The sequence below is a fragment of the Gadus morhua genome, chromosome 1 (genome assembly GCF_902167405.1).
Source record: "Gadus morhua chromosome 1, gadMor3.0, whole genome shotgun sequence".
NCBI lineage: Eukaryota > Metazoa > Chordata > Actinopteri > Gadiformes > Gadidae > Gadus > Gadus morhua.
The window spans coordinates 22202674-22205173 of NC_044048.1; the positions used below are offsets into that span (position 1 = coordinate 22202674).

The following is a 2500-nucleotide window of genomic DNA, read 5'->3' on the forward strand; positions in this document are numbered from 1 at the left end:
CAGATCTATAATCAGATTTATATATCTCTCATCAGATCTCTAATCAGATCTAATTATCTATAATCATATCTATAATCAGATCTATAATCAGATCTTTACATCTATGATCAGATCTATAATCAGATTTATAATCAGATCTTTATATCTATAATTGTTTATAATTAGATTATAGATCTATAAATCTATGATCTTTTCTATAATCATATCTATAGATCTATAATCAGGTCTATAATCAGATCTATATATATATATATATATATCTATAAAGCGACCCATCCTCTCTTACATTGATGTCCTGAATGACACATCAACTCCAAACAGGAGGGAGAGAGAGAAAGGAGGGAGGTAGGAAGGGAGAGAGGTTGAGGGGAGGAGAGAGCCGAGGAGAGAGAGGAAAGAGGGAGGTAGGAAGGGAGAGAGGTGGAGGTGAGGAGAGAGAGGAGAGAGAGAGAGAGAAGGAGAGGGGAGAGGAAGCGAGAGAAGGGAGAGAGAGGAAGGGAGAGAGGAGAGGAGGAGAGAGAGGAAGGGAGAGAGGAGAGGAGGAGAGAGGAGGAGAGGGAAAGGGGGAGAGGAGAGGAGGAGGGAGATGAGGAGAGAGAGGAACGGAGAGAGGACAGGAAGCGAGAGAAGGGAGAGAAAGGAAATGAGAGAGGAACGAGAGGAAGGGAGAGAGGAGCGGAGGAGAGAGAGATGTATGCTAGCTAAAGTACCACAGGTCAGAGAACGGCGGAGGAGGGATAAGGCTGGGTTCAGGATGAATCATGCAGTTCTTTTGTTACATGAGTACATCAGTACGCCAACCCTGACGACAGACTGTCACGACTGTGACCAGTATAACCAACCCACCCACCACCCATACGTATGCATGTACATACTGGATGTTAACAAACATACATGCTGACGCTGTGATTCTGGTTTTGTGTGTGCGTGTGTGTGTGTGTGTGTGTGTGTGTGTGTAGAAGTGGGACGCCAGCCTGCAGGGGCTAGCTGGGGGCTACGTGGAGCAGTGCACCTGGCAGCACAACCCCCAGCTGACCGACCACGGCGAGAACCTGTACGTCACCGAGGGAGAGCTGGACATCCAGGTGGCCCTGGAGCAGTGGTTTATGGGTAAGCACCGGACGCTCCATGGTTGCTAGGTGACTAGCCTGTTACCTCGCTGGTTGCTAGGTGACTAGCCTGTTAGCTCGCTGGTTGCTAGGTGAGTTCCCTGGTCGCTAGGTGGTTGCTAGGTGAGTACCATGGCCACTAGGTGGTTGCTGGGTGAGCTCCTTGTTCGCTTGTTGGTTGCTAGGTGAGTACCCTGGTCGCTAGGTGGTTGCTAGGTGAGTTCCCCGGTCGCTAGCTGGTTGCAAGGTGAGTTCCATGGTTGCTAGGTGGATGGTAGTCGAGTTCACTGTTCGCTAGTCGGTTGCTAGGTGAGTACCCTGGTCGCTAGGTGGTTGCTAGGTGAGTTCTCCGGTCGTTAGGTGGTTGCAAGGTGAATTCCCTATTCGCTAGGTGGTTGCTAGGTGAGTTCCCTGGTCTCTAGGTGGTTGCTAGGTGAGTTCCCTGGTCGCTAGGTAGTTGCTATGTGAGTACCCTGGTCGCTAGGTGGTGGCTGGGTGAGTTCCCTGGTCGATTGGTGGTCGCTAGGTGGTTGCTAGGTGAGTACCATGGCCACTAGGTGGTTGCTAGGTGAGTTCCCTGTTTGCTTGTCTGTTGCTAGGTGAGTTCTGGGTCCTTTCGGCCATCTTAAAGAAAATGGATAAACCACAGTGTGAGTTTGCTGCCACCTAGCGGCTAACATGCAGCAAGACACACAGCTGCAGTTGCTCCTCTCGTCAAAATCATTTTCTTTTAAATAAAAGGTGTTTTACTGTTGATCTATTGTTAATTTTTTGGGATGTACATTGAAACAACTCATAATCTAATTTCACAGAGATTCACATGTTTACATTATTTTTACATTAGTTTGTGGTTATTCTAACTATTTAATTAGATTGAATCTAGAATGCCAGCCGAGGTGAAACTAGTGTAGTTAAGGCTGGCTCCAGTAACAGTTAGCTGTAGTTAAAGTTAGCTCCATGGCTAGCCCCAGCAGCAGGTAGATGTAGTTAAAGCTAGCTATAAGGCTGTGTCCAGCCACAGGTATCTGTAGTTAAAGTGAACTCTAAGGCTACCAACCACAAGTAGCTGAAATGAAGGCTAGCTCTAAGGCTAGCTCCAGCGACAGATAGCTGTAGTTAAAGTTAGATTTAAGGCTAGCTCCAGCCACAGGTAGCTGTGTTTGGAGCTTGTTTGGGCTAGCCCAGCATAAGAGGAAGCGGTTAGTTTGGTGCTTTTGAAGTCATGCAATGAGTAATTTGGTTCATTCTGGTCTTTCTGATTGTTCATTCTGATTGTTTCAGAACATCTCAACTACAACTATAACAACAACAGCTGCCAAGAGGATAAGATGTGTGGACACTACACACAGGTGAACACTCACCAACAGTGTTTGTTTATATGTAAACCTATA

The 2500-nt window shown here is 46.8% G+C and overlaps 1 protein-coding gene across 1 annotated transcript in view; it reads left to right on the forward strand.

Annotated features, from left to right (window-relative positions):
- The window catches only part of LOC115551151 (peptidase inhibitor 16), an 11205-nt gene that overhangs the window by 4302 nt on the left and 4403 nt on the right, over positions 1 to 2500 (forward strand). Inside the window, exons 2-3 of the mRNA XM_030366714.1 lie at positions 960 to 1110; positions 2391 to 2458. Of these exons, the coding sequence (XP_030222574.1) occupies positions 960 to 1110; positions 2391 to 2458 (219 nt within the window). The remainder of the gene's footprint in view (positions 1 to 959; positions 1111 to 2390; positions 2459 to 2500) is intronic.